Source organism: Penicillium odoratum, assembly GCF_028828045.1.
Source record: "Penicillium odoratum strain IBT 22623 chromosome Unknown utg000001l_segment0_segment0, whole genome shotgun sequence".
NCBI classification, from domain to species: Eukaryota; Fungi; Ascomycota; class Eurotiomycetes; order Eurotiales; family Aspergillaceae; genus Penicillium; species Penicillium odoratum.
The window spans coordinates 2,510,090-2,537,702 of record NW_026643143.1 but is presented as its reverse complement, the minus strand read 5'-3'; the positions used below and the strand labels follow the sequence as shown (position 1 = coordinate 2,537,702).

General features: G+C 48.4%; 9 protein-coding genes across 9 annotated transcripts; 3 read left to right on the top strand and 6 right to left on the bottom strand.

The window, feature by feature from the left end:
* Positions 1–295: 295 nt before the first annotated feature.
* Positions 296–4,735, bottom strand: N7520_000956 (uncharacterized protein; the record flags this gene model as incomplete). Its single annotated transcript, XM_057134891.1, has 9 exons — positions 296–1,233; positions 1,296–1,703; positions 1,756–1,853; positions 1,906–2,057; positions 2,113–2,688; positions 2,726–3,423; positions 3,473–3,654; positions 3,706–4,546; positions 4,597–4,735. The coding sequence occupies 9 exons, from the start codon at positions 4,733–4,735 to the stop codon at positions 296–298; spliced, it is 4,032 nt and encodes a 1,343-aa protein (XP_057000827.1).
* Positions 4,736–5,307: 572 nt separating this feature from the next.
* On the bottom strand, positions 5,308–6,883 carry N7520_000955 (putative UDP-galactose transporter; the record flags this gene model as incomplete). Its single annotated transcript, XM_057134890.1, has 4 exons — positions 5,308–5,616; positions 5,666–6,631; positions 6,708–6,737; positions 6,815–6,883. 4 exons carry the CDS (start codon positions 6,881–6,883, stop codon positions 5,308–5,310), a joined length of 1,374 nt encoding a protein of 457 aa, XP_057000826.1.
* A 1,235-nt stretch (positions 6,884–8,118) lies between these two features.
* N7520_000954 (uncharacterized protein) lies at positions 8,119–10,392 on the bottom strand (the record flags this gene model as incomplete). Its single annotated transcript, XM_057134889.1, has 1 exon — positions 8,119–10,392. One exon carries the CDS (start codon positions 10,390–10,392, stop codon positions 8,119–8,121), a length of 2,274 nt encoding a protein of 757 aa, XP_057000825.1.
* Positions 10,393–15,972: 5,580 nt separating this feature from the next.
* On the top strand, positions 15,973–19,283 carry N7520_000953 (F-box/WD repeat-containing protein; the record flags this gene model as incomplete). Its single annotated transcript, XM_057134888.1, has 3 exons — positions 15,973–16,407; positions 16,463–19,096; positions 19,158–19,283. The coding sequence occupies 3 exons, from the start codon at positions 15,973–15,975 to the stop codon at positions 19,281–19,283; spliced, it is 3,195 nt and encodes a 1,064-aa protein (XP_057000824.1).
* Positions 19,284–21,016: 1,733 nt separating this feature from the next.
* N7520_000952 (translation initiation/elongation factor MRX8) lies at positions 21,017–22,031 on the bottom strand (the record flags this gene model as incomplete). The annotated part of the gene is made up of 2 exons (XM_057134887.1): positions 21,017–21,446; positions 21,508–22,031. The coding sequence occupies 2 exons, from the start codon at positions 22,029–22,031 to the stop codon at positions 21,017–21,019; spliced, it is 954 nt and encodes a 317-aa protein (XP_057000823.1).
* Positions 22,032–22,233: 202 nt separating this feature from the next.
* N7520_000951 (putative AP-3 adaptor complex subunit sigma) lies at positions 22,234–22,855 on the top strand (the record flags this gene model as incomplete). The annotated part of the gene is made up of 2 exons (XM_057134886.1): positions 22,234–22,302; positions 22,370–22,855. 2 exons carry the CDS (start codon positions 22,234–22,236, stop codon positions 22,853–22,855), a joined length of 555 nt encoding a protein of 184 aa, XP_057000822.1.
* A 460-nt stretch (positions 22,856–23,315) lies between these two features.
* On the top strand, positions 23,316–24,451 carry N7520_000950 (60S ribosomal protein eL8; the record flags this gene model as incomplete). Its single annotated transcript, XM_057134885.1, has 3 exons — positions 23,316–23,321; positions 23,591–23,668; positions 23,741–24,451. 3 exons carry the CDS (start codon positions 23,316–23,318, stop codon positions 24,449–24,451), a joined length of 795 nt encoding a protein of 264 aa, XP_057000821.1.
* Positions 24,452–25,436: 985 nt separating this feature from the next.
* On the bottom strand, positions 25,437–25,730 carry N7520_000949 (uncharacterized protein; the record flags this gene model as incomplete). The annotated part of the gene is made up of 1 exon (XM_057134884.1): positions 25,437–25,730. The coding sequence occupies one exon, from the start codon at positions 25,728–25,730 to the stop codon at positions 25,437–25,439; it is 294 nt and encodes a 97-aa protein (XP_057000820.1).
* A 668-nt stretch (positions 25,731–26,398) lies between these two features.
* N7520_000948 (uncharacterized protein) lies at positions 26,399–26,593 on the bottom strand (the record flags this gene model as incomplete). The annotated part of the gene is made up of 1 exon (XM_057134883.1): positions 26,399–26,593. The coding sequence occupies one exon, from the start codon at positions 26,591–26,593 to the stop codon at positions 26,399–26,401; it is 195 nt and encodes a 64-aa protein (XP_057000819.1).
* Positions 26,594–27,613: the final 1,020 nt, after the last annotated feature.

Here is a 27,613-nt window from a genome sequence, read left to right as displayed (position 1 = left end):
ACAAGAGAAAAATGAGTTCAAGTTTGAACGGGAAATGGAGTCAACGAGTATATTGCATGAATTCAAATCCCAAATGTTAAAAATCGCGGGGGAAACGGGCCTGGCACGTGCCGTCTTGATAATCAACAATAATGGGAAATCAGGGAAATCAAGTATGGATATTGTCTCAGTAAGCATTGTAAACGGGGATCAAACAAAGAATATAAATCCCTAAAATAAAGCGCTGGTGTCATGGTCAGTCAGTCATAAAGTAAAGTGAACCTGATCCTAGTAGCACTATATTATAAATTGAGAATTAATAGAAGTTGACAATATCTTTGAACTCCTCCAGCAACAATCGGTCCACGTCCTCCCATCCGGGAGAACCCTCAGATTCGGTTAGTTGGTCGTCATCATGCTTCGTCGCAGGGACATTCATTGGGCGCCACTCAATTTTCTTCCTGCTTTGCTCAGTTTTTGTTTCGTTGATGCTGTCCGCCTTTCGTTTCAGGTGAGGAGTATTCCCGGACAGCGCAGTCAATGGTGCAGATGCAGTTGGTGCCGAGCTTTTGATGCTATCTGCACTGGTGAAGATTTCCTTTTGAGGAGATGAAGTAGGGTATGTCCATAGCTCAGTGCTGTGACTTTTGTGGGTGTTCTCTGGAGATGCCGGCATTCCTTCCGTTGAAATATCGGTTGGTTCTGTAGTTTCTGTAGTTTCTGTAGTTTCTGTAGTCTCTGGGGTTGGATCACCGCTTGGTGTTGTGAGGTCGACGAAGAACTTGGATTTTGCTCCATTTTCCGGAACTTCGATCGAAAGGGGCTGTTTGAACCCTGCATCTTTGAAAAGCTCCGACGGGGATGGGAAGTCGCTGAATTCGTCATCACCATAGTCACTGGAAGTTATTTTCGAAGAGCTTTGGACGGCTTGGTACTTGCTTGAAGACGGGGCCGCATTTTTGCTTCCTCCAGTTCCTGTGCTGGGCTTCTTCGATTTCTTTGATTTCTCCTGTCCCTTCAACGGGCTCAAATACTCACTTTCAGTGGCCTTTTTCCTAGCTGCAGACTTGCGATTCTCTTTCTGGACATCCTTTTCGGAGCGCTTCTTGGTTGTTGTAGCCGCCAATGTCAACTGGTTCAACCCATCGGCTTTCTGGGATGCGGTAGCACGTTTCTTGCCGGGCTTAGGAGGCTTCTCAAGGCCTGTTCTGCAGCATAGATGTTTGCAACTGGCCTCATTAGCGCAAGGTTGATCTTAATTTGGCCAATCACGTACCTTGTCTTGTCCTTGCATTTATGGTTACAGGCCCAATTACCGTTGGCAAGCCGGGCAGGTTCGTCTTCTTCCTGCTCCTGTGGTCCCATATCAGCGATCCACTTGTCACCTTTTGCTTTTTGGGCCTCCGTTGTTTTTCGTGAGCTCGGACTGCTATCAATAGACATCCAGTCCTCTTCCTCGATTTGTGTATTTTTCATGGAAGCAATTTTCTTTGACCTGTCTGGACGCGGACTGTCGAACAGAAAGTCATCCAGGCCCAGGTCGTCACCGTCAAAACAGTCTGCCTCAACAAATGCCTTGGGCTGTTCTTTCAATAAACTCTGAGGCTGTTGGCTTGTAATTATACCAGGCTTCTCAATGCTTCTTTGGTCGTTTGTTCTAGCTTGCTTTGCTGGGAGATGGGAGGAGAGATTGAACTTCAGTTCGGCTTGTCTTGCAGTTCCGGCTATCTCCTGGTTAGCAGTCCAAACTGCACTCAATTTTCAGACGGAAAATACCAATATCGTCACACATAGCATGACATACGACGTATTGACTCGCGCTCCTCAGATTCGCAGCGAGGGTAATCTCTAGACCGTGATGGAGTTTGCTTGCACTGGATGAATGTAAGCAATCAAATATTTTGCTCTTAACTTTTCCTTGACTACCTTATCCGGCGGAAATCAATCAATTGACCGTCGGATGTCTCGGTCAAGCAGCAGATGTAGACTGGTCGACCCAGAAAGTACGCTGGAATCTTTTCATTCATGAACGCCACTTCAAGCTTGAAACCAATAGTGACTGAACCATTCTTCACATCCTAAATAACCATGGTCAGTAATATGGATGAATTCATGCAGTTATCGAGAACAAACTTTTCCAGTCATCTTCACATCAATGCGCAGCCTAGGAAACTCCTTCAGTCGACAGAGCAACTTTGTGCCAAAAGGGGGATTTCTGCTGAGAGTCATCTCGATCTCATGAGCTTCTAAGCATTCGAGTTCCTCGATGCCTGTAACCCCAGCAGCAGCAAGTTTTCGAACGGCCACTACTCCGATCTGCTCGATCTGCTTCATCTGGAGGGGTGACTGATCCCAAACCTTCGCACCAAAGCTTCTAGCTAACTCCAGTGCATTCAAGATGGACACGGAGTCCTCACGTTCGATCATGCAATCAATTACACATCGGATCAATCGGTTCACATGGGCGAATACGAGGTTCTTGTCTTGTTGGAGGGAGAACTTGAGTTTCTGAAATTGGTCTCCACATGGGAACTCGATTGCACCCAGTTCAGACTGAAGAAGAAGGGAGATTTTGTGAATTGGGAGAGCGATGTCGACTTTGATCGGATATCGAAGTCCTTGGTCCCGGTTGATCTCCTTGTAAAGAGACTTTTCACCTACCTTGAAACGGATTTCTCGGAACTCTTCGGCTTGGACAATGACATCGAGCTATATTCGTTAGAACAAGGTGTTTCTTTGGAATGACAATACTTGCAATCTGCGACAATTCTGCTTTTTGCTTCAGCCCAAGCAGGATCTTCATCGTTTCGAACCGAACGTAGTACCGAGCCATAGCATCGCCGTATTTAGTCGAGCGCAGAGTCTCAGTTTCGACTAGATCACAGTCCTGAAGAAGACTGATGTCTTTCTCACAGATCTGTCGGAGCAACTCGTCTTCGTCTTCCTGACTGGCCCCTTCTTTGAGCTTGTAATGGGTCGGATTCCGACGGAGTCTCACGAAAAGAAAAGTCCCAGCAAGCCACTTGGTAGCCGTTTCGAGGTTTGTGACATTTCCCAATCCTATCTCGGCATTGAGATGCTCTATCAGGTTTAGATGCAAGCAACTTTCAATACTCTCGGTTCCGGAGACCAGTCTCTCATAGTGGGGTACGCGTTCCTTGCGGGTGAGTATGACTGCAACGGCGCTGTCATCGAATTGGGGTCGGCCTGCACGCCCGAGCATCTGCATCATTTCGAGATCTGAATATTCCTTGCAGCCGCCTTCCTGCCAGCCGACCGTATTTTTGATTATCACTAGGTGGCAAGGTAGATTTATACCGACAGCAAGGGTTGAAGTGCAGCATATCACGTTGATGTGCCCGTTGAGAAACCCCTGCTCAATGGCGTGTCGGTCGGACGGACCAAGACCTGCATGATGGAACGCGACTCCCGCGGAGATTGTGGCTATGTCACATTAGAAGTGTTTCAAAGACAATATTATCAAAACGCATACTATTCAAATCTTCATTGTTAACTCGAATTTGTCTGGTCGGGCCTTTCCAGAGCCTAGCAGGTGGGTTCGTCATGTTCCACAGACGACTAAGCTCCTTTGCAGTTGCAGCAGATGAGTTGCGAGTACAGCAAAAAATTATGATCGGCTTTTGACATGAATGCACTCCGATAATATCAGGCAATCTGCAAGAAAGTAAGCATCGCAAATCCATTATACTGACAGGAAAAACGTACTTGGAGGCGCAAATCTTGTCAAAGGCAAAATCATTCACTGTTGACTGGTATCCATAAACAACCTTCTGTAACTTGACCGGCCGGAAATCTTCGCCAAAGTGCTCTCGGTGAGCTGGCAAATGCTGGTTAGTGGCATCTTTCCCCAGCCAAGTCGCAATGTCCTCTGAATTCGGGATCGTGGCACTAAGAGCAACAAAGCGAACATTCGAACCGATATTCTTCATGCGTGACACCACAGCTTCAAGTGTAGCACCTCTGGACTCTTTGAGAAAGTGAACCTCATCGATGAGAAAGAGTTTCACCAGCTGCAGCAGCTTCATGTGATCCTGCCACTTCCGGGTCATAGAATCCCACTTCTCCGGGGTAGTGATAATGATCTGGCTATTCTGCACACCCCGTAGCTGCGTATACTCGGTATCTCCAGTCAATTCCGCACATTTAAGACCCAGAGCCGCGAACTTGATATTCCAATCGCGAAATCGCTCGGTGCACAGCGATTTGGTCGGGGCTTGGTAAACGACTTTGAACCGCTCATCCTTCAACACATTGAGAAGTCTGCAGATAGCCAGCTCCGTGATAACCGTCTTTCCACTTCCTGTGGGCGAAGAAAGGACCAGATTGGAATCAGAATTGTATGCCGAGTCGAAACATCTGCTCTGCACGGCATTGAACAGTGGGAATGGGAACAAATCCCGATATCTGTCCGGCAGTGCATCCTTTGAAACCAGCACCATGCCTCGCACGGAAATAGGGATATTTTCGAAGTGTGGGATCTCTCTTCGAATTGGTGGGGGCGGGGGTGGTGCTTCAATTCCGCTGGATTGGGCCAGCAACTCGAGGTCTAGATAATTTTGAGCATGGCAATATCTGAGCAGTGTGAATTATACTCACCAAATGCATCTAAATGATCTTCAACATCACGCCTATATGAACCAGGCTCCTGCGTCGATGACGTTTCTTGTGAGAAAGAATTGGTCTCTCGTGATCGCTGAGAGCCATCAATGAGTTTTTGGTCTATGATGCCAGGCATACTCTGCGATGAGCCAGAGAACCTGTAACCAATGCGTCGCCGCTTGGGAGAAATTTGAAATGAACTTGATGGGGATAATGCATTTCGTCGCATGATGAACAGATGTATGAATTCAATATGGTCAAAGACGTTGACTGATGAATTTGAAAATGAGACAATTTCAGTGCGAAATGGCACGTGGGAGTCCCGTGCCTCGACCAAATCCATCAATACTAGATGCTCATAGTTGAATGGAACAGTCAGTACGTATCCCCATACGACAGATACCCCGAAGCTGAACATATCTGTATACTCCGTCCCATGATGTCTTGTAGAGTCGAATGTATTCATGCAGGGAAAATTTGGCTTGGGTATAGCAAAGTTTCTCATTTCTTCGTATATATGCAAAATCGACCGAAACATTCTCGAACAGCGTCGCTCGTACGTAGACCGCCTCAACCATGAGAGCGGGATGCTACAAAAGGCCTGACAGTGCAAGCTACAGGCCGAACCATATCTATCAGGTATCCAATATCATCATTCCATAAACAGGCATCAGAGCAAAGATTGAGGCTTAGCATGTTGCTTCTCAGTTACTCCTTCTCATAGTAGTCACTTGCGCTCACATTCCTACTGGAGCTCATCCGAGCGTGGCCCGGATTCGGGGAGGTGGGTCGTGAAGAGGACATACCGTCGGACAAGAAGGGTGTGGAAGGTAGCTTGATAGAGAAGTCGTTGGGGGAATTTGAAACAGGGGAACTATCGTCAAGAGTACCCTTTTCATAGTTATCCACACGGATTGGTGGGGGGCGAATAACACCCATCTTAGCCACAGCGGTGTTGGAGCTAGTATCACCATAGTAATAAGTGGCCACCAGAACCAGAACATAGCCCACAAGGAACTAGAGAGGGTTAGTACTGTGGATAATATGGGATGGAATGGAAACATACGCTCGCAGTGAGTTCAAATTCGAAGAGCCAGACGCTTCCAATGAGAACAGTAGTCGTAGTGGTTGCCACATAATTGGGATCTTTCTGTGCATGACGGAGCGAAAAGGTAGATAGAATACCACCCAAGGCTTGAATAGCGATAGTCGACCAAACCACCCAATTATAGCCCTGGAAGAAGCCATCGTTGGAAACGCTCTCACCATCTCGGAAACCGACGCCAATGAAGATGGCGGGGAAGACGGAGTAGATTGCCAACTGCACATTGCGTACCCACATCGAAGTGTGGTTCGAACTATCCCGAAGGACTTTTTCGAAAAATACGCCGCCGAAACCCGACGCCAAAGCAGCACCAATGATCGCGAGCAAACCAAGCATTGCGTTGAATTTCGGGTCAGCCGTCTGAATGTCCTCTTCAATACCCTCGTACGTAGCGGAGCGCTTGTGCAACTTTCCACCTCCCTTTACAGACTTCCATTCCTCCAAGGACCGAGGGAAGTGAAAAGAGGCACTCTCGTCATGGATGGACATGTGCTCTGAATTGGCATCAGGCATTTGGACCAAAGCCACGCCCATCACCAATAAAAGCAGCAGAGCCCACTTGCGAGCGGGTATACTCCGTCGAAGAACCACTAGTCCAAAGATCGCAGTCGTCAAAAACTGCAACTGAATTGAGACCTCGAACGTTGCTGCCCGCATGTTGGAAAGCGCAATGTATTGAAGGGAGTTGGAGAGAACACCCAGGGCGGCGGGGATAGCTAGTTTCCAGCTGTCGCCGGAGAACACGGTGCTGGTAAGGGAGAAGAAAAGAGAGGTGGCAGGCATGGACGGAGGCGCGGTTTTGGAGACGTCATAGAGGGCCATTGTGAGAGAGATCGCCAACTTGACGACTTCGTTCAAGAAGACCGCAGTGGAGGTAAGGTATCGCTTCCCACCAGCCGGTGTCATGACCCGAGAATAATGGGATAGCTATGGGTAGCAAGAGGTTGTCTGTTAGCCGCGTGTGTTTGGTCGGATTGTACGAGCGCGCGCCGGGGAGACTCACCAACACGAAAGCAGTTGATTGTGCCGCCAACTGAGAAACGTAGAACAAGTCAGTAATTGGACTTGGGACAATCGAGCCTATGCGATCCACCAGAGGAAATTTCCTACCAAAAGCCACGGCACATTATGTGTGGTTGTCCGCAGCCACGATGGCTGGCGTTGTGTGCGGTCACCCATGTTAAAGATGGATGGAAATCGCTCGCCCCTGAGGAAGTATTCTCCGCAAATAAACACGGAATTAAAACAACCGTTTCGGGAGCGAGGAAGAGTGAGGCGACAACGGGATGGTAGATGAAGGGAGTGACAAAAAGTTTGGAGTTCCGTCTCAGATTTTCCCACAGACTCGCTCGGGGGGAAGGGCTAAGGCAGGGGGAGACCTGGCGATCGTCGTCACTGGACCAGCGGCAGGGCTTCGGCTGACGATCACGGCGGAGCTCCGTGCGAGGGGTGGCTGGAGGCTAGGGAAAGGTAGGCTCGATATTCTGTACAAAGTACTAGACCCAAAGGTATAGAAAGTACAGAATATAGGGAGCTTTTTAGTTTTCTTGAGCGACGGAAATCCGGGGAAGTTGTTGTGTTTAAAGCAAACCAGACAAATCGGCGGTGTCAAGTGGATCACGGGGGACAAAAGAGGTCATGGGCCCAGACTCAATTGGGCATCGAGAAGAGATCCCCCAGTTCCAAGGTTTTCAATGACTTCCTTCGTTTTCTCCGCAAATCAGATATTCACAGCTTTAAAGGCTCACGGGTAAAAAGTAATAAACTATATGGTCTGTATCATCTGACGTCAAAAAATCCACTTTCAAAACCGGGATCCCCCCATTCGGCCATGCCACTCGCCCCAGTCCCCTACTTCTCCATGGAATTCTGTGTGATGAGGCAATATCAAATCCACTTCAGGCCGATCCTCGATCGATTGCGTCTTGGATCCAGTCGGCTATAACCCACCCAGCCACTGAAATTGGACTTGGCTTTGACGCACGTCAGCCACGCTGATTAAACTACGTAAACAGTGGGAACTGATCTGCATCGTGCGAAATATCAGGATAAATTTGGTCAACTCAATTTAATACAATTGACAAGCGGAGAGAAACATGAAATCTATTAGAGTTGGTAAAAGGCAAGATAGCTTCCAGAATGCAAATAAACCTAAACATAGGAAGGGGTATATGGGGCCCACGGAAGGGGAATCGACAATCAAAGAGATGGAATCAAATGAAGGTTTCGTAACATAGATAACTCAGAGGAGGTCAAAGCAGAATCAACTCCAATATGCAAAAGATGCCAGGTAAATGAATGGTCAAGATCCAGGTTGGACCGATGAAAGAATTAATGGTGGTGATACACGGAATGGAGGGTGAAGGGGCAACGGTGGGCCAAAACAAATAGATCGAATTGAAAGGTCGCGCAACTTAATGCACCGCAGTCACATTGTGACGGTCGTGATTCCAATCGAAATCGAATGACCAGAGCGGGAGATCCTGCTTTTCTCCGGGCTCGCCGCCGTTCAGCATGATAGCTTCGCTGCTATCGGTACGACGCCGGGTATGCTGCTTCTGGTCGGGGATGGCTGGTAGGGGCCCACGGGGTTGAGGCTTGGGAGATGGAAGTGGCGAGAAGCGGTGGATAGGGAGCGTCGGTGTGAGCGGTGAAGCAGCACTGGTGGCGGGAGAGGGCAGAGACTCCGAGTAGCCCATGCTGGCGATGGAATTACCAGTCTTCTGTTCATTATCAGAACTCGAACTCTGGGAGGAAGAACCCTCCTTGTCCGTGTGAGAGGCACCTTGATCTGACCGTGTGGGAAACGGAGGGAAGGCAGCGCTGAGGCGCAGGAAAGAGGTGTCGGATCCACAGAATGAATCCCGCGAAGGGACTGACAGCACTGAATTCCGATCGGGTTCAGTACCATAGTTGAACATGCTGGGTGTGACCTTGCCCTTGCGTAGGCGCATCGCCTCCAACAAGTCCTGCTCTTGTCGAGTCACCGCAATCACTCGGCTTCGGCGATTCATCTCCTTCAATTCCCGAGGCGTACGTGTTGGCGGTTGCGGCAGTTGGTCCAAGATACTTGGTTCGGCGATGGCGGGGATCCCACTCGACCGCCGGGATTGGTTGGTCCGTCGAGTATTGGTGGACGACTTGCCAGTTGATGACTTCCCGGTGGAGGATATAGAAGGTCGCTGCGCATGCTGACGCGTTGACTGGCGAGGGTTCGGGTGAGAGCCACGACTGTTGGTGGATGGTACGCGATCAACCTTCCTCAGCCTTTGGCCGGTAGCCGCTTGAGCCGCCTGGGCAGTATAGATTTCCGCCTCATACTCCCCATCTCCGTCAGTGGTCACACTATCACAGAATGATTTGTGGCGAGGCTTCGTAATCGGAGTCTCTAGTTCCTCCTCGGTCTCTTCGTCTGATGAAGAAAGGCATAGAACACTGGTGTTCTGCAAGTCTTTGTTCTTCAGGGTACTCTTGCTGCTCTTCTTAGTGAGAGCGCTCTTCACACCCTGCGAGTCACTCCGGTCCTTCTGGCGCCAAGGCTGGGCAGAGGGATTCTTGGATTGAGAATGAGGCTCCGGCTTGGATTTGGCAGTTAGGTACTCTTCTCTATTCCTGGACTGGTTCCTAGCTGGGCTTTTGCCCCGGTTCGTGTTGGTACTGGTTTCCGACGGCCGGCGCTGATCCGACTGCAACTGTTCCCGGCTTGCAGTATACATACTGGAGCGACTAAACAGTGACCGTCGGCCTGCATATCGATCTAGGGCCAGATCAATCTCACTCGTGCCCACAGTGCGCTCCAGTGGTTGATCGAACCACTCGTCTTTCGATGATTCAGGAATTGATAGCAAGTCTGAGCGGTCCACGTGCTGCTTGGGTACCTCGTGGTGAGCCACAGAAGCACGAGGGGGCAGCGGATCACCAAACCGTCGCGAGGCGGGGTTACTGCTATTGTTGCTCTCCCGGTCAAGTCGGATGGGATAATCGGAGACCACCGTCGAGACCGGGGATGGAGAGTTGGTCATACGTTGAGGGGACAGCAGGGGCTGAGCTGGGTTCCTTGGTTTCGGAAATAGGATGGACAGATCAATCCGCGGGGGCCGTATCTTCCGCTTCGATTCCTTCGGGGAAATTCGAGCTTGCTTAAAGGTAATATGGGGATCCAGACCTAGCTCGTTCTGAATTCTGGGCTGCAAGCCCTTGGGGCTCTCGGGTCTCGATTTCGACTCTTGTGATCTGAAGTAGGAGAACAATGTAGACGAAGAGTTCGACTGGTGAACCTTCTTTGACAGCTTGGGAAGGGGCGGGGTCGGGTCCTTGGAGAGATATTCGTGGCCTAGCAGAGGAGAAGAAGCCCGCACCCGAAGATTTTGGGGCGGAACCATTCTGTCTCCTGATTTGGATGTTGGGAAAGGGACAAATCCGGTATTCTGCTGTTGTTGTTGTTGTTGTTGTCTTGAGGTGCTGTCAGGCGTTCGCAGACTCGACCGGCGGCTCTTTTGTTGCTTCTGTGGATTTTCCCACTGGCCCTGATTATGGATAGGAAGGTCGGTACCCAGAATTCGTTGTGCCTTGGAGGTTCTTCGTTCCGACATTTTGCTACTTTGTTCCTCCATTGTTTCGGGTCGTAAGAGGTTGCGGCTGGAGGTTCGAAGCGGTACATGTACTGGTGATAGTTCTCGAGGGTTCATTGTGGGAGGAATTCAATTCCTCGTAAAATTTGTGCGAGCCAATGCGACAAAGCGATTGGAATTTGGTCTAAGAATCTACAGGAGTTTGTAGAGTTGAAATGCTTTTTTTTCTTTGAAATGCAGCTACTCCACCTTTGGGTCAGCAAATGTCGGGAATTGACCGGAAAGACTCAGGTACACAGTACCATCCAGTTGAAACCAAGTGGTTCTTGGGAAGGGACTCCACCTACCGTACGTAGGCAACCAAAATTAGTTGCCTTGAAATGTTGGTATATATCAAAGGAGTGACTGGGGTTTTGGAGCGGAAAAGAAAAAAGAAAAAAGTAAAGAATGTGGGGGAATTGGGTAAGTTTAAAGGAATCGGGAGAAACAGAAGTAATAGTTTAGAAATTGAATTGATTGTTACGGAGTTTCCCTACTCCAGATCAATTTTCAACTATCGGCAGACCTAAAAGGGGGTAGAGGATCCACCCGTCTTTCTGGTTTCCTTTTTAATTATACTAAATCCACCTCTCCAAAAGGGGGAATTTCGTCTGTCGTCACTGGTTGTGGAGTAGGAACAATCGAGGCAGTGCCAATTGAAACTCGAATATTCCGGTGATTTGTTATAAATGATTTCTATTTCTTGAATATGATTCTGTCTAGGGTGCCTAGGATTCTGATTTGATTTAGGGGCAATTAGAAAAAGGCTTGGGATCGACGGCTCAGACTCGATCTCCCCGGAATAGTAAGTATCGACAGGCACTAGCGAGACATTCATCCTCGGTTCCATTCACACTGCAAATGTGGTTCATCAATTCCCGTGGAACGGGATGCGATAGACCTAGGAGTGCCCAGGTTGGTTAGTTCATACGTATGTTGCATTGTTCTCCGGAGATTGCTGTGATTCATCCTGCGTCTGCCACCTGGGCAAGTTGTCACTTGTTGATAATGAAATCTGATTGAATCAACAAGATCGAGTCTAATTAAACAACTCCATGATCTATATGCACTTAGATCCCTCGTGCGCGGCCCCTTACATGGGTTAATCCGGCTGGAACAACCTTAAACCCTTAGACACGTGCACTACAGGAAGACTACTACTAGTAGGCACCTAGATTCTACACGTCTACGGAGTATTTTCTAACACCATTAGTGATAATCCCCCGTAGCAGGCTATGGCAGATGTAGCATACCACTATCCAGCGCCTCTTACGATCTATTCTGGCGTTGACGGGGAGCATGCTCCACTCAAGCGCCCCGTGCTCTGCGACTGAGCGTATTTAGAAACCGGACTTTCATGGGTGGGTTCCTTAAGTCTGGAACCGATGGAGAAAATCGCCCGCTTTGGCCTTGTGCCTGTCGATTCGCGTCACACTCGATCGTGATGGACCCAGTTTCCACCCCGTCGGGGCCGGTCTTCGATCGCGCAAGGCATCGTAGCTGCCCGAGACTAGAGCGGCACCGTGACAAATAATAGTCGTGGTCCGAGAATCTTAATATTTGGCAATGATCACCCCCCCTTTAATATACTATGACGCCGCATTTCTATGGTCAATTATGGAACTCAAAATCAACGGCATAGAGCCCACTTCCAGAGTTGAGCCATGATAAGATGAAACGTGGAATATGTTGCCGCATGGATGGACAGCTAGTCGTAAAGCTAAGTCTCCGGTAGACCCAGAATTGCTACACGGTGCAATGAAATGAAATTCGGCTTCATACACAATCTTGCCCGTGATTGAGTCGACAAGGACCCTTTCCCCATCATGCTCTAGCTCATACTCCCGATTCGATCTGCGCAAATCACATTGCCCGATCTCGATGAAGATCAATAGTCTTGCCCGGACAGCTCCGATCATACTCCAAGAACGCGTGCCGTGTGTGTGGACCCACCGACCAAGGCTGTGGTGACAGTCCCGGCCGGGATGAATTGGTTTGTTTTTCTTTTTTGGCTACGGTAACTCGGCCCATCCTAGTCGCTCGTCCTGTCATTGGCCCGTCATAGGCATTTGCATACATAAAAGTAAATTACATCTGCGCGGCCATTCCAAATTTGCCGCGTCCGAATTCTACCAGTGAAGAATCGAAGAAGATAGGGGTAAAATCGAGTCGGAATCGTTCAGTAATATGATATCAATCAACTTGACTAAAATTTCAATGATCTTAATATTGTACCCCACAGTACTGCTTTTTGTGGTCTTTTGCCACGTTCAACACTATTGAACCCAAATGAATGGTTTGACAGTTGTGGGAACACCTGGTCTTTCCACGTCCATGGTCGGGACAACTAGCGCCAAAATGGTCTGTCAATAGTGAATCCACCAGTCTATGAACAATGCACGCAATAGTCGGTTTCTTCTTCCATGGTTCTCACTTTAATTCCCCAGTCTGCTAACGATTTCTGGTGGGTTTCGTAGATCATGCAAATCATCCGTTCATAGAGGAGTGTTAAATTTCTGACCTCGTTCGCACGTTCATGTCCATTCGGATTGAGTGCGGGTTTCCGGTACCGTTGGTTTCCGCCACAGGCGATTCCCGATCTCGGCTTGAAGGTTTCGTTAGATATTTCCTAAAACAGAAATTTCAACGGTTTATTGATACGTTGATGTGCTTAATATTGGGTAGGCGATGTGTTTCAAAGTCCTAAAAAAAACTCAAGTGGATTTCCATCCACAGTCGCAGATCATCCACTTTTATATATTTAGTCTCAAGAATCAGGTATCTCGGAGTATTCCGAGCTCCAATGACCACGTCGTCCGACTTTGGAAAAGAAGCTAGTAAGAACAAAGATCCGGGAAGCAAGTAATACACAAGTACCAGGCGACCTGATAAGCCACGCCACGCACAATTCTAATTTTTATGCACTCAATGTCAACAGCTTAGTCAAATCGGATGGTTCGGAACCGTTAGTTTCAAAACAATAGAGGCTTTCCGCCGCGCGAAATCGTCCAGAACAACCAATGCTTCGTCTATGCTCGGTACATCCTATATCATTTACACACCCTATCTCATACCAAATTTTTTCTATGACTCCTCCCTCATTTTCTACCGCTATTAGTCAGATGTTTGAAAGGTTCTCCAATATTTTAAGTGGTGAGCTGGAAAAAAAAATTCTCGGGGGATAGGAGTTTCGAACGTGCGTCCAAAAAGTCCGGGGTGTAACGAAGTAGTAGAGGTGCGTTCAGGTTCTACGAGACGGCACAGGTCTACTGGACTCCCCTGTACCTAAAAAAATGTGTGCAAGATCGGTAGGTAGTAAACGGAAAAGGTGATGATGAACACTGAAAGATACCTGGGTATGCCTACATCCTAGTGTTGGTAATTGACTGGATGTTCCGGGCATAGTTGAGCATAGTTGAGCTACATGTAGGTATGTCAATATCGACAACCATTTGAGACCGACATTATATTGGCAGAAAGTCGGGAGATATTTATAGGGCTCAATTGTTCAAGAATCCCCGGCTCTTAGTTGGTTGCCTCGAGACTGGTGCTTTAGCCCCGAGGACTTTAAAAAAGGTAGTGAAACCTGCATTGTTCCGGAAGCACCCGTACATAAGATGTGAGTGTACATGGATACATATACATATGTGACACCTGATTCAGGACGTATGTTTGGGGATTGTGTATAGATAGGGAGGCACTGCATTACTACCTTGTAAGATGGCGGTCCCATGGATGCTTGAGAACAGGAAATTCCCTCGAATCGTGCCATGATTGATGTGAGCGGTACGACCGGTTGACGTCAGGAATTTCCACTGGCGCTCTTCCGAGTGAGTACCTGTTTTGTTCGCGAATGCCCATGTGCTGCAAGGCCTCGAAATTTCCAATTGACCTGTGGGCCTTTTCAAAGGTTCAAATATTCTCAAGTGTCAGGTTAAACATGCCCTAATGTAATTGGTTCATGTTATATGTCCGTTACATCTTGGAGGCTCTAGAAATTAAAAACTTCAAATCCATAACTGTAAATTCCCATGATGGTAGTCTTTGGATTTTGCGGTCTGGTGCACCCTTGTTAGTAATTCTTACACATGTTCATAATGTACTACACGTAGTATAAACTTGGAGCATTAAAACCCTAGCTTCCCTCCTGTATGGTCAATTTTGACGCTAAACTATACAATAAACCTTATCTTATAACATTGAATAAATATGTAATCAACCACCACTTAACCCAATTACTTTGATTGTAATGAGGATGCGTCTTGTTCTCGTCTACTGCAGAGTACATAGATGGTGAACAGAATCTACCCAACTTTCTTCAAGCTTTCAACATTGAACACTATTTTTTTTTTTCGAATAAATTGTATATGTAAATCTAATTATCAAGTACATACACACAATTTGGGAATGTAGAAACTGGGGCCACTGAGCACGACCAGAGGTATTGGCGGAAATTGGGGAGCCAAATCTGCTAGTAGAAGGGAATTCACCTGTATAGTATATGTTCCCGTCCAGTTGTGGGGGGGGGCTGGGGCCTCAGCACTTGAGGGTACCTGCAGGTAACACACCTGGCTGGATTCATTGACGCAGTATTCATGTACTCCGTACTGCACGATGCTAGGAAGGGGTACGGTGGATATTTACCCCCTTTACTTCCGTTTTGGGTTGCTTTATTGCCTTGATCTGGCCATCCCTGTTTTCTGGGTGGATACCATAACCTTGGAAGAGATCTTGATACTAGATTCCGGGGCCCCACCCAGGGGTCTTCCAGGGACGGCCTTATAGACAAGAATGTTTGCAGGATCATAACCTGGCAGAAGTTTAGTATGACTGAATGTTGTGTTCATCAGTGGCTAAGGCTAAAACCACGCGCCCCCCTCTCCACGTGACCCAGTGGCGATAGGATGGCTGGAACAAGAAAATATCTTGATCCACGATATGCTTATATAATCCTGAAGTCCCCGGCCTCTCCACATCCCTAAAATGGTTCACAATACCAACATTAATCTACTGGCTTTGGGATCCAGGATGTGATTTTGGCTGTATGGAAATATTCCAGCCCAAAACAATCTCCTTTAGCCGACTTTTCTGGTTAAAAATCAGAAATCGAGGTAGTGCATGAAAGCCGACCGCGCCACTTAGAATAATTCCCGAGCCACAGAAAGTGGGAAATGGCAGGTTTCAAGGTTTTCACGCTGCAGTAGAAAAACCGGGTAACCATCAGTGCCCAGGATATTGCAGACATCAACATTGGAGGATGTTAAGAACAAGGTGTATGGAGAGAGAGTGTCCCATATATACATATATATCATAATAGGATAAATTCGTATCTTGATAGAAAAGACGGAAAGGTTCAAGCACGGCAAGTTAGCACGTTGTGGTCCATGACATCGTCCAATCCGGGACTCGGATTAATTGTTGTTCTCCGCCCCAAACTCCCTTGTCAGCCGCCACTGTTTCTTTTCTCCCCTTCCTTTGACTACCTTGCGTCCCCTTTCACCCATCTTCATATCGACTCCCCGCATAACATGACCTGCCGTGAGACCCTTTTCTTGTAAATGGTTTTGCTGGCATACCGTGCTGGGGCATTTTGCTAGCAACTCTGACCCGCTCGAGTTGCTCCATCGCCTTCATTCGCCTCTTCCCCCGCCTTCGCCTATGACTATGTCTTCCGATTTTCCTACCTCACATCATACTCCCCACGGAAACTCAACATCTGGTTCTAACGCGTCATTTCCCGTACCAAACTCTTATGTCAATTCTCACCCCGAGTCTCGCCTAGTGCCCGCTCGACGACGCGACATGGACGACCAAGAAGGTGACGATTTTGGGCATAGTCCCTCTAACGCCCTTGGACAGTTCTCTTTCGCTCCAACGACTCGTACCACTGTCGTGACGACAACAACTACTACAACCACTTCATTCCCGCCCCTAGCGATTAAACCACCGAAAGCAGTGAGAGACTTGGATGTTCGACAGTATCCGTTGGCCGCGACGCCGACCCCAGCCGCATTGAAGAACCTCAAATTCAAGATCGGTGATAAGTCGATTGTGTTCAATGAACCAGAGGACTCTGTAGCGGTGGCTACTGAGGTTGGTGTCTCTATACTTGCTGTGCCGTTATCTGGAAATACTGACTCCGTTCCAGGTGAAGGAAAAGAACGATGCTTTAAAAGCTGCCAACGGACTGATCCGCTCTGTTAATTCGTTCACGTCCGAAGATGATGCTGCTTCTCGCCGACTGGGCCCGCCACGGTCCATGACGCGGATGAACCACCCTAACCGTCCTGTTTCCCCCGTCTCATTTTCCGACTCCCGCCCTTCTATTCTTCCCCGGACGCGTGGACACCGAGTGCCTTCCGAGCCCGTAGCACGACGTACCCGCCATAGCTCCTCAAATATCCATCTTTCTCCCGCTGGTCTGGCCACCCCAGAGACAGAACTGAACGTTGGTAGTATTGGGGATGCCGCAGCAGCTTCGAGACCGCGGATACACAGTGCAAATTTCCCACGTCGGGAAACCCTGTTGCGTACACCCCTGTCGGCCGAAACTGGAGCGCTGAGTACTTTACAAAGCTCAGGTTTGATTGACAATCGGGAGCTGCAAGGTCCCCCCCCCGACGATCCAGAACCTGCTCCCGAATCGGCACCCCTCGGCCAAAATGTCCCGTTTGCTGTAGAAATTGCTTCGCAGCAACGACCGGATTTGTCAGCCCAGCTCTCAGCCATCGACAACGCAATGGCCCAAGATATGTGTTTGCCTAGCCCCAGCCTTTCACCAGTTACTGCCATGAACGCACTGCATGCCGAGTCGTCTTTTGAATCTGAAGGACCCGACGTCGACACAGACTCAAGTCTAGATCATAATGTTCCACGGCAGTCGAAGGCAATTCGTCTTCATGATGCAGATTCGAGGAGAGTGAGTCTATCTACGGCACCTTCGGCTCGATCTCCGTCATCTTTGATGGACATGCCCAAGGTTCTGGATTTCTTCGACTCGGTTCCTGAAGAGCTTAAGAGCTATCTCATGTACCAATTCTTGCGACGTTGCCCGAAACCAACATTGCATTTCGTGGCCGATGTGGTCAACCCAACTTTGAAGTGTAATTTCTTGGAGTTGCTTCCCCTGGAGCTCAGCTTGAACATTGTCAAATATTTTGATATCCAAACTATGTGTCGCGCCGCACAAGTCTCCAAGAAGTGGCGTCACATCGTCAATTCAGATGAGAAGACCTGGAAAGAGCTTCTTGATCAGGATGGGTATATCCTCTCCGAGAAGGAGCTAGAGCGAGCAATCAGAGAGGGCTGGGGCTGGCAATGCAGTAGCCCTGATAACTGGGAGAGAGACCTTAGTATCAAGGTGGCGAAAAAAGACCTCGAACTCTCTCCTGTTCCCTCATCATCCTCAACACCCATGGATATGGCCCCGCTTACTGCCCCGCCGCCCAATCGACGTCCCAAGCGGAAAGCAAATACACGTACTTCAAGTCGGAAGCTCGCGAAACGTAAGGTCTCATCCAACGGAACAGATTACTTCGAGCCGGACTGGAAGAAAGACATCGCGGCGTCAGAGGCCCCATATGCTGCAGCCAATAATGCTGCAGCTGCTGTGCCCTATCCTGAAGTCGGCCTTCCTGCCCTGCGTGGACTGTACCTTTACAAGGCTCTTTACCGTAGGTTGCATGCCATTCGCCGAGGGTGGATGAAGCCGGATGTCAAACCGCAGCATATTGCTTTCCGAGCTCACGACCGTCACGTTGTGACTTGCCTGCAGTTTGATGCGGACAAAATATTGACTGGCAGCGACGATACCAATATAAACGTATATGATACGAAGACTGGCGCTCTCAAGGCCACTCTAGAGGGCCACGATGGTGGCGTCTGGGCTCTTGAGTACCATGGCAATACCCTTGTGTCCGGGTCCACTGATCGCACCGTCCGTGTCTGGGATATCGAGCGAGCCCGGTGCACCCAAGTGTTCCATGGTCACACGTCCACTGTCCGTTGCCTTCAGATCGTCCTACCGACGGAGATCGGCCGCGACGCGAATGGTCGTGCCATGATGATGCCGAAGGTGCCCTTGATCATCACCGGGTCTCGCGATTCCAACCTGCGAGTTTGGAAGCTTCCGAAGCCCAGTGACGCGCCATATCTTCCTAATGGTCCCACCACGGACGACTATGATTGTCCATTCTTTGTTCGTGTCCTGTCTGGTCATACTCATTCAGTTCGTGCGATTGCAGCCCATGGTGATACCCTTGTCAGCGGTAGCTATGACTGCACCGTGCGCGTGTGGAAGATTTCCACCGGACACGTCCAATTCACACTGACGGGTCACACACAGAAGGTGTACAGTGTTGTAATGGACCACAAGCGCAATCGCTGCATCAGTGGTGCCATGGACCACATGGTTAAAATTTGGTCGCTCGACGACGGAGCTTTGCTCTATAATCTCGACGGCCACACTTCTCTTGTTGGTCTCTTAGCCCTGCAGGGTGATCACCTTGTCTCAGCTGCTGCGGATTCCACGCTGCGAATCTGGGACCCACAGCACGGTCACTGTAGAAACACACTTAGCGCTCATACCGGGGCTATTACTTGCTTCCAGCATGACGGCCAAAAGATCATTTCCGGGTCGGACCGGACTTTGAAGATGTGGGACGTTAGCGACGGCTCCTGCATTCGAGACCTCCTAACCGATCTCAGCGGTGTCTGGCAGGTAAAATTCAATGATCGTCGGTGTGTTGCTGCAGTGCAGCGGGACAGTTTGACTTATATTGAGGTGGGTGTCTTTTTCACATCCTTTGTTTGTGGATGAAAATCATGATTAACTCTCTCCCTAGGTCCTTGACTTCGGCGCCACACGCGATGGTGTTCCTGAGAGCAAACTTGGGCAGCGTGTCGTAGTGAACCGCCATGGCCGCGAGATCACGGCAACCGGCATTGGATCCGACTCCGATTCTGATTAAGACTCCCAGTCTTATAAACCTTTTCGAAAAACCCCATCCACCTTTACCATCACATTTACCACCCACCCTGTTTTGCCTTGTTTCCATCCTTCCATCTCCTTTACTCCATTAACGATACCCCATCTTTATGGCACTCATCATCTCATCTTCCCATGAAAAACTTTTTGCATAGCGTGGTCGGCATTCATTGATCATCCAGCATTACGACGGGGACAGGCGTTATGTGACGTTTCCTGATTTCTGCGGGAGACCTATAACTTTATCTCTTCATGTCTTCATCATTCTCGATCTGGTTCTCTTCCGCCTCATCATGTTAATTTCACATCCTACTTTTCTTTCTCATTGTATTGTCGTCTAAGTATGACTTTGAACATTCCCTTGTATCTGTTTACCTAGGTAGTCAATGCTGGATTCGATGTTGAGACTGCTGTCATGTCTCTTCGATATTCAAATGTTTATTCCTTTCCGCTTCCTCCTGGTCCGGTGTCCGTATGTTCATCTCATGTGCATGCTTGGTCTTTAAAACTGGGCGCTGTAGTTCTAGTTAGCATTGAATGTAACAGTAAGATCGTTCAGTCATATATCAGCATCTTCCTTCGCCTGCGTACTGCACGTGTATGTATGGAGGCTTCAAGTGCTGAGTATATACGGGATATCACTACAAATCCCAGGCTCTAAGCTCTTGTCAATGGCCTCGGCATACTATCTAAACACCTGATATAATGTCTCAAGAACAGTCTGGCCTAATAAAGAGCCTCGCGTGTCACACCGTGTCACAATATTACCGCAGGGCTCCGAACACGAATCGAATGTTGAGTCGGATTCAAAACCAATTTCCCGCAGGACTGGTTTCAAGATCGAAGGACCCTAGAAATAAATCTCATATTCAAGGACGATTACCCCAAGAAATCAGTATCTATCTCACCCCTGGATCTAACGTGCTCTTTCTTGAAAGCCTTTAATATCATTTACTATGGAAACCTTCAAAGTTACAAATATCATTTTTGTATACTGGGCTCTACTAGCAACTCCGACTTTATCCCAAATCTGCAATCAACCCACGGCATGTCCGCTCGGATGGGTTTGTGATATGAAACCATCCTCTCGTTATTATCTGACGTGTCGACATTGATGGAATTTAATTAGAGGTAAGGCAGATTTTCATTCCTTGTATGTCTTCAGGAGCAGAACTATTGATTAATTTATCATTAGAAGAAACTTGCGACGTCAGGCAAAATAAGGATACTTGACATAAAGCTTCAGAGTTATTGGTTGCTGGAAGATTTCGTGTTGCTTTTGAAATGTATGTACTGATTGTATGAAAGAAGCTCTGATCGGCGCCAGTGGCTAGTTTGATTCATTTGTGTATGACATATGTTTCTATATTACAGATGTTTTGGACCCCATCTTTAATTCCCAAGCTCCCCAAGAATGAGATATGGGCCTTGCGAGCATGCCGAAGCTCAACGTATAAGGTTGCGCGTGCATTGTATGACAACCCTGCGAGATGGTATGGTGAAAAAGAGGAATTTGACATCCTGAGGTATCAGATGATCCTGGAAGCTATTCCCCTGAAGCAGAAGTGCTTATAGTATCGAATTGTTTATTGTTGCCGGGCTAGGAACCACAGGTTGCAGTACCATAGCTATGGTCCCCTGGAGTGCATTGCTCGCAGAAAGTTTAGCCACGTCCGATGAAGTATAGGAGTTGTCCTGTTTGCTGAGGGACTGACTTTAAGGCGTCTCAGTAGATAGCGCCACGGGGGATTGTTTAAGAGCCGGCTGTCCGCCTTGTAAGCTCCCATCAATACCCGCTGCGGACAGAATGGCCCAGCGCACGGCATTGACACCTAGAAACTGGCCACCCCCAATAGAAATATCCGCACTGCAGGTGACGAGCTCACCTAAAGCGCCTGGCCCTTCTGCGATGCGCACGTCGGGTTGGACTTTTTCTCGCAGATCCTGCAGCATCTTCTGAAGTCGCTGTACGCTCACAGTTGAGGCGCCTGATTTGACTTGTTTCTTCGTTTTGGCGAGAACTTTATCGACTTTAGAAAGGATTATTTGGTGGGGGATAGCATAGTGCCGGAAAAGCTGGAGGATCTCTGCATCATTCTTTTTGATTCCGTGTTCACTGTCGATGAGGATGAAAGCGCGGCGAAGTCTGGGTATATTGTTAGCAACATCAAACCCCTAAAAACTTGAGAAAAAGGGAAGTTGCTCACTGTTTACGTCCTTGGAGATATTTCATAATCTCCATTCCCCATTCTGCTCGACTAGCCTTTCCGTATCCTGGCATATCCAAAAGTACCACTTTATGTTCGCCACCCTTGGTCCCTCCAATCCCAAATGCATTCATTTCTCTTGTCCGGCCTGGTTTAGAGGATGTCCAACAAATCTCTTGGCCCATTATGGCATTCAGCAGCGAGCTCTTGCCGACGTTGGAACGACCGAGAAATGCAACTTCAGGCTCGATGGACGATATGGGAGTTGTGCGGAACTTGCTCGCAGACCATAGTTTCAATGGGGAATGGCGCGAAGGTATAAATAGTTTGTCTGCGAAAGCAAGCTGCTCTGAGGTAGGTGGTTTGGTGTCCCAGTAATAACAGAGATCTGAAATCGTCAGGTCTTGTAGGCCGCGCTTGTTTGGGTTGGGCGGATGAACCGGAGAAGTGGGGGGTGTCGGAGATTGTAATGTAGAGTATAAACGCCTTGAAGGCACAGAGGCCCTGCTTATAGACCTCAACATGTTCAAAAAAGAAGTTTGCTGATCCTGAATCCTGATAAAAGAAGCGCGTCAAGTTCTCCAGAAAATCGAAACGCACGGACCCACTTGTTATCGATAAGAAGGCCGCGGGATCTTGAATGACTCTCGGCTCAACCTCAGTCATTGCCACGTCCACTTCGAGCTTAATATCTTGCTTCTAGTGTCTTGCCGCCGGACCTTCGTTATGATCAACGCAGTGCTTGTCTTCAATAACAATGGCCAGCCACGGCTGACCAAATTCTACACCCAGCTGGTCAGTGCCTTCAATCGAAGCAGCCTAAGAGGGTCATTCAACCAAGCAGAAGACTAACTCTCTCCAGGACACTCAAACACAGCAATCTCTCATCGCGCAAATCTACAAGCTTGTTGCGCAGCGACCAGCAAGCGCATGCAACTTCCTCCCCCTGCCTCCGCTCCTCTCCCAGGGTGCTAGCTCCGGGGCCACCGGACCCTCTGATGCGCCCACGCAGATCACATACCGCACCTATGCTACCTTATCATTCATTATGATATCTACATCCATGGAATCACCGCTCGCCCTCATCGACTTGATCCAGGTCTTTGTGGAGTCATTGGATCGCATGTTTGAGAATGTCTGCGAACTCGATCTAATCTTCGGTTACGAGACCATGCATGCTGTCCTGAGTGAGATGATTGTTGGAGGTGTCGTGGTCGAGACAAGTACCGAGAGGATCGTTACAGCTGTGCGCAATCAAGAAGGTAACGCAGGAAAGAGGAAGGCTGTTCAAGCGGCGAGTACTAGTCTCGGGCGCGGTGCGCTTCCGAGTCTAGGGGGTTGGCGGTGAAATGATATGATAATTTGGTTTAATTTCCTTCATTGCTTTAGCGGCATTGTTTCTGCGTGATCTGATTTGGATTAATAAGCGTGATGTTGTTCATGTACATAGATGATACCTTGCCAGTCATTGTATGTTATCTGCTGACTGCTCGGTCGTATAAGTTGAATTTATTTAAGTGGGGCCATGTTCAACTAAGCATTATAATACACACCTACATTGCATTTAAGATGGACAAGAGTCAAATGTTCATCTAATAAGTGGATTTGATAAGGTTCGTAGTCATCAGAAGTATATTAGTATCACGTGATAGATATACCCTAATCCCCAGGGCAGCCCTAACCCTGTCACATGATCACACTAGCGCGACCCGGCCCACGAAGACAGGAATAAGATCGCGCGATCACTGACTTTCTCCTTTCTCACTTCGACAATCGCCCAACTAGCGCACCGATCCCAAGTCGACAAAATGGTCGTAAGTATTTGATTATACCTTGCTCACGTTTCGCATGCTGCAGCGATGCCGTGAAGACATTCTGTCTCGCTTTCGATCCTTGTGATCAAAGCAAATTCCGTCACATGTTCCAACAGCCTCGAAAGAGATGTTGGACATTGGCGATGAACTGGCTTGAGGCACGAGTCTAGTATCTGTAAAATGATGCTAGTCTCGTGTTCTCTCTAGAGTTTAAAGAAGACGCAGCCCGTTATGGGACTAGATCGCTGATCTTCTTTTCTCAATGATAGCCTCCTAAGTCCGGAAAGAAGACCGCCGCCCTGCCCTACCCCCAGGGCAAGGCTGGTTCCTCCAAGAAGCAGGCCAAGGTTCGTTTCTTCTTTCCATCGGGAGTCTGAGAAAATGAAGTCGAAATACTAATCGAAGAAAAATTTTCACAGAACCCTCTCATTGAGAAGCGTTCCCGCAACTTCGGTATCGGCCAGGACATCCAGCCCAAGCGCAACCTGTCCCGCTTCGTCAAGTGGCCCGAATATGTCCGCCTCCAGCGCCAGAAGAAGATTCTGAACATGCGCCTGAAGGTTCCTCCTTCCATTGCCCAGTTCCAGAGCACCCTGGACCGCAACACTGCTGCCCAGACCTTCAAGCTCCTCTCCAAGTACCGCCCTGAGACCAAGGCCGAGAAGAAGGAGCGTCTTGTCCAGGAGGCCACCGCTGTCGCCGAGGGCAAGAAGAAGGAGGATGTCTCCAAGAAGCCCTACCACGTCAAGTACGGTCTCAACCACGTCGTTGGCCTCGTTGAGAACAAGAAGGCTTCCCTCGTCCTGATCGCTCACGACGTTGACCCCATTGAGTTGGTTGTCTTCCTCCCCGCCCTCTGCCGCAAGATGGGTGTCCCCTACGCCATTGTGAAGGGCAAGTCCCGTCTCGGTACGGTCGTCCACAAGAAGACCTCCGCCGTCCTGGCCCTCACTGAGGTCCGCTCCGAGGACAAGGCTGAGTTCTCCAAGCTCCTCTCCGCTATCAAGGAGGGTTACACCGACAAGTACGAGGAGTCCCGCCGCCACTGGGGTGGTGGTATCATGGGCGCCAAGGCCAACGCCCGCCAGGAGAAGAAGCGCAAGGCTGCTGAGAACGCCATCAAGGTCTAAGTTTACTTTCCGTGACTTGGACTTTGTTTGACGGGATCGCCTCCACAAAAGCGCTAAAAAAGTTTTAATGGGAAATGAAAGGTGTTCAGGGCTCTGGATTACTTGTTAACGGCCAATTCTTCTAGCTTTAGATGGGTTTGAAAGAGCTTTTTGGCCCTTTGCCCGTTCTAACCAAAAAGACAATATTTCTTCTTCACGAACTTCTCAACGGCTCTTATGTACCACTTTCTGCAGATACCCATGAATGCATTTCTCTACCTGTTCAATATGCCAAATGGCTTCAATGTTTAGAGATCAGCATTCATGCACTCTGTACCTGTAGACTTGTAATTCGTAGAAATTTCTGTCCTAGTCATTTACCAATCTTGGCATGACCCACAGTCTAGTCATTTCAAGTGTCAAAAGATCTTTTGCCTGCAGAACCCACTTTTATTTGATAGCCACCAACCTTGAAAGGCAACACTAAAGTTAACACTCGGAATAGCATACCTTTCCACGGCGTCTCGCAGCTCCTGGAAAATATATTCTGTGCATACGAAGTCCTGCTGATATGCACACAGTTCTCTTTATACGTATGTTCAACATAGACAGTATCAAGGAGATAAAGATGCGGTAAGAATATCACAGTAGTTATAGAGGCCGTGGAAATTCTGCTTCTCGCCGTCAACCATCACAATTTATGACTCGGATATTGTCTCCGCTAGAATGTTGAGTGGCCAGGTATGAGTCGTCCCATACTGCCATCATCGGAATCGTTTGAATCCATGATTTTGTCCATCACAGCGAAAGGACGGTGTTGATTATATATCTAGCCGCAGCCTCATTGGCTGCAGATCGGTGCATCTACAGTGCTGTATTTTCTAACAACCATAATCATGTCTCCTGTAAACCATCAATTAGTTTTGTCTAAGATTATCTATCAAGACATAGCAGAAAAATACTGGCTGTCTCTGGTAGATCAAAAACGACGTGGATTGTGTGGCGGTCAGGGTTGGTATTCTAGTGACTGGATAGACTTGTTACGAAGGCCAAATGCATTTTCGACATCCCGCATGTCGATGTTCTTGTTTGCTGCGCACCATTCGAAGCTTTTCAGCACCGATGAGCTCTTAACGGCAATTACCTGCAAACGCGCGGCATGGAAAAGGGCGCAACCGGCTACGGCCATCTCCGGTTCGCCGTCGAGCTGCCCGACAGCTGTTCCGCAGTCGGCCCAGATTTTGGCAATCCGTCCTACCACTGTTGGGAAATAAGTCAAAGGATCACGAGGAGCTCTCATTGGGATCGCTAAAACTGCTGAACTAAATGATATAGGGCGCGTAATGTGAGTCACATGGAATGTGTAGGCTTGAAAGCCGTAACAGTGCTCCCTGCTTTTGAAAAATGCGGCGCCCTCGTCGCACGTGAAAGATAAAAAGTAGCCATATCAGTAATGATCGCGTCGTTCTTCTGGCGAGATGGGAATTGGAAGCACGATAGAAGGAATTGCATGATTGCCACACTACGTGGATCAGACCAGTCTTCGCCCAGAACAGTGTTGCAATAATTTCACGTAGATTGAAAATGAAAATACATGGGTTGGAAAGGTTCCGTAGCCATTCGCAGTGCCACTTGGTCTGGTGAGTATGCATTGTGTCGGATCATCCTATTACAAATATTTAATAGGACTTCATGAGATCGACGAAAGCTCTATGAATGGGCCGTGACCGATCCGCCGTGACCGATCCGCCTCGAGGAAGACTCTTTCTTGGCGCCCTTCTACCCATCGGTAGACGTTTGTCCATGGACTTTGTCCTGCCGTGGGGCTTAACGTAGGTCGTCCTATAGCTCCGAGTCAATACTGCCAATCGGCAGACAGTCACACCATAAGGGCGGCGTGACGAGATCGGAGAACTGATATTTCGAAGGATCTTGCATCGTTACTCGCAATGCTTGCAACTCCCCGATTTAATTCACCGAACAATCACGAGATGTTCCGCCGTTGGGCACCACGATCCAATGCGAAAACTCGAAGATACTCCGAGTTTGATACTTTTTCATGATCTCGTCGAATTCTGGTCTCAACTGGTCCCTTCCGCCAAGCAGCATAACGTCTTCCACGATTATCACGTCGTCGAGCTTAACATTGACTGGCGACGTCATTCTGCCAAAAATGATCTGCGCTCGGTCACCAGAGGCTCTCTCTGAGTGGAACAGGTATGGCATCTGCCCGCGAAATTTGTCCCCCAGCAGCATGTAATCGCCAATGCAGGCGACCTAGTGAATCCCGAACGCGGACACAACCACGGTCTTTCCGCAAGCCAGACGAGTTTTCTTGACGATGTGGTTCGGGTCAATGACTGTTGGGTAATTATCTCTCCACTTTCGAGCGCTCATTAAACACTTTGAGCCAAGAGAACTCCTTCATCAGTCAGACGACAGAGAGTGAATTTGGTTCCTGTCGAAGTTGGTTGTAAGGACATGTCCTTTGAGGGTATCTCGTAGGGCGTTATTCTGATAAGAATGGAGAAGAGCAGACAGCAGACCCCTGAAGATACAATGATCTGTAGTTTATCTCCAGAGACGACAGAAATAGGTCCAGTAATTGGTAAAGTCAAAGAATAAAAACAGAAGTTGGTTTGGAGAGCATGCAGATGGGCCACTTGGCCCCCTTTGAGCCAAGGCGTGTCTGGCATGGGTTGCACTCCTAGGAACATGGAAAGGGATTGTGGTTTTCTGATTTTCAAATCCATGCAGTTCATTCAAGTACTGAACCTGGTGATGCGTATTTAAGCAGTTAGAACGAGAGAATAATACACGATTCCTGAGCTTGTGTGTGAAGTCAAGTAGCTCAAAGTAGACTTACTATGGTCGACCTCACTGCAGTCTTCACTTGCATCAACATATGTGATATGTGTGTAATAGGCAGGAAGGTGGTTTGAGAAATTGAACATGTAAAAATGTAGGAGAGAGAGAATCAAGAATGATGCTCCTCCAAGATTGATTGTTAACCTCTCTATATTAACCACTCTATTACTTGAGCGCACCGCAGATGGTTTTTTCTGGCCTATTTTCTCTCTCTTTCCCATTCTCTTTACGTTTACTTTTTCCTTAGTGGGCATTTTGCTATACCTGCTGAGGCGCCGGGGTATGGGCTCTGCGTGGCATGAGTGGAAGTCAGCA